This window comes from Amphimedon queenslandica, unplaced genomic scaffold (genome assembly GCF_000090795.2).
Source record: "Amphimedon queenslandica unplaced genomic scaffold, v1.1 AMPQUscaffold_6699_Cont21345, whole genome shotgun sequence".
Classification (NCBI taxonomy): Eukaryota; Metazoa; Porifera; class Demospongiae; order Haplosclerida; family Niphatidae; genus Amphimedon; species Amphimedon queenslandica.
In genome coordinates, this window is record NW_003553012.1 from 1 (window position 1) to 1,924 (window position 1,924).

At 35.8% G+C, this 1,924-nt stretch overlaps 1 protein-coding gene across 1 annotated transcript; it reads right to left on the reverse strand.

Annotated features, from left to right (window-relative positions):
- Positions 1-618: 618 nt before the first annotated feature.
- LOC109591967 (uncharacterized) lies at positions 619-1,918 on the reverse strand. The gene is made up of 4 exons (XM_020007551.1): positions 1,848-1,918; positions 1,482-1,731; positions 996-1,115; positions 619-852 (listed from the first exon to the last, which is right to left on the reverse strand). Exons 2-4 carry the CDS (start codon positions 1,673-1,675, stop codon positions 783-785), a joined length of 384 nt encoding a protein of 127 aa, XP_019863110.1. The 5' UTR covers positions 1,676-1,731; positions 1,848-1,918; the 3' UTR covers positions 619-782.
- Between the last annotated feature and the right edge of the window lie 6 nt (positions 1,919-1,924).

The following is a 1,924-nucleotide window of genomic DNA, read 5'->3' on the forward strand; positions in this document are numbered from 1 at the left end:
ATCACAACACTTTAAGTCAGTTTCTTGAATATGCTAACCAATCTAGAAGCTCTACTTCGTGGCATCAAATGTATTCTAGAAAGATAGCTCAAAGACGAGTTACAGTGTCCGATTAGTGGGCGTGTCCGATAACGGAGAGATTACTCTATTATCTCTTCTCAAACACCAGTAACAATGAGACTCATATTTATTTATGAAACTGTGAAACTCAAGCAAGTTTCTTTTGAATCTTTGATACTTGATATGATTACATCTAAAACTAAGTAAAACAGTTTCACAGACTTTTCAAGGCAAGTCATTCTAAATCAATCATGCATGCTAGATCATGCAGTCTTTACCTAAATTGGCAAATATATACCTAATTGGTAAATTACCTAAATTGGTAAATACCTAAATTATGCAGTCTTTCGCAATTTCTATATCATAGCTAGATCATTGATGAACAGATCCTGTGCTGTGCATAAATGCTTCTTGTCCCTTACTGTTTTATGTTTGTCTAGCATTTTCGCAATTATAGATCTAAATAAACTTTAGATAATGCTACATAATTAGATATTCATAATCCCTGATTTATAATAGTAATAATATGACCCATCACCACCAAGACAGAGGCAAGACCACATTGTTGCTCTATAAGTCTTCTATTATGTGATACACTATACAACCTGCTGCATACATAATTTAAAAAAAATAATAGCAAAATAATAAAAACTGTCTGCATCATAAAAATCTAACAATTAATGCTATTAGTACACAAAATGATACAAAGGTTGCTTCATCCGCTATTTGTCAAATTTAGCTGACAGACTGGACTCAAGGACATCTGTATCTTTTATCAGTGACTCATTTTCACTGTAAAGAGAAGAGAGAAAAAACAGTACATGTACATGATTAGAATATTGGGATTGAGAAAGAGAGAGGGAGAAAGAGGGGAGGGAAGAGACAGAGAGAAGGGAGGAGGAAGAGAAAGAGAGGGTATATGATTAAAGACTCACTCATCTTCAGCCTCATCACTCGTATCATCTTTGTTCTCATTCTTTATACCAACAATGGCTACAGTGTCCTCTTCTTGTGCAGTCCTTACCCTACAGGCATTAAACCAGGGACAACAACACCTATCAGAGAATAAAGGTTAAGTACAGGCAATAATTAGTGTGCAATAGTACACATTACTACAAGAAAGCCAATGCACCCCATAATAATCATAAGTAAAGAAAGGACCACCCCTTAATACCACAAAGTAATCCAGGAACTCAAAGGTCAACCTACAGTGGTGCCCTAGATACTGTATAAACGCAGTAAGCACAGGTCTTAATCAGAAATTAAACTGATTTTCACAGATTGTATTTTTTTCAATCACGAAGGAATCTACAAAATCCACAAAATTTGCAACCCTTAAAAACACTTATATGGTATGTAAGTGTGATGATGTGATCAGCTTTTAAACCTAGAGGCTATGTACATGTATACATGTACAGTACCTCAGATAGTAGAATAGGTTTATCCTCTGTAGCCATGGTCTTAGAAACAATTCATCAATTCTCTCTAAACTCTCTCCTTTTGTTTCAGGAAGTGTTAGAAACACAAATAAAAATGAGGCAAAGAGAAACCCTGCCAGTATGTAGAATGTACCGGCCGTCTTAAGTACAGAACCGAGAAGTAATGGGGTTACCATAGCAACTACAAAGTTCCCAATCCAGTTACCAGAAGTAGTGACTGAAACAGCAACACCTGAAGAGAGAGAGGGAGGGAGGGAGAGAAGACAGCAAGGAATACATGCATTAAATCAAATCAGTATCAATATCAATATTAGTATCAATATCAATATCAGATCAGTATCAGCTAACCTCTAACAGAGAGAGGGAATATCTCACTAGTCACCACCCAAACAACTGGCCTATAAAGAGAAATATCAATACATCAT

Bases quoted from the DNA above. Each gene is read 5' to 3' on its own strand.
- LOC109591967 (XM_020007551.1), bottom strand. From the start codon at position 1,675: ATGGTAACCCCATTACTTCTCGGTTCTGTACTTAAGACGGCCGGTACA. The intron at 1,116-1,481 runs GTACTGTACATG...ATTCTCTGATAG, and splicing joins AACCTATTCTACTATCTGAG to GTGTTGTTGTCCCTGGTTTA. The intron at 853-995 runs GTGAGTCTTTAA...TTCTCTTTACAG, and splicing joins AGTGATGAGGCTGAAGATGA to TGAAAATGAGTCACTGATAA.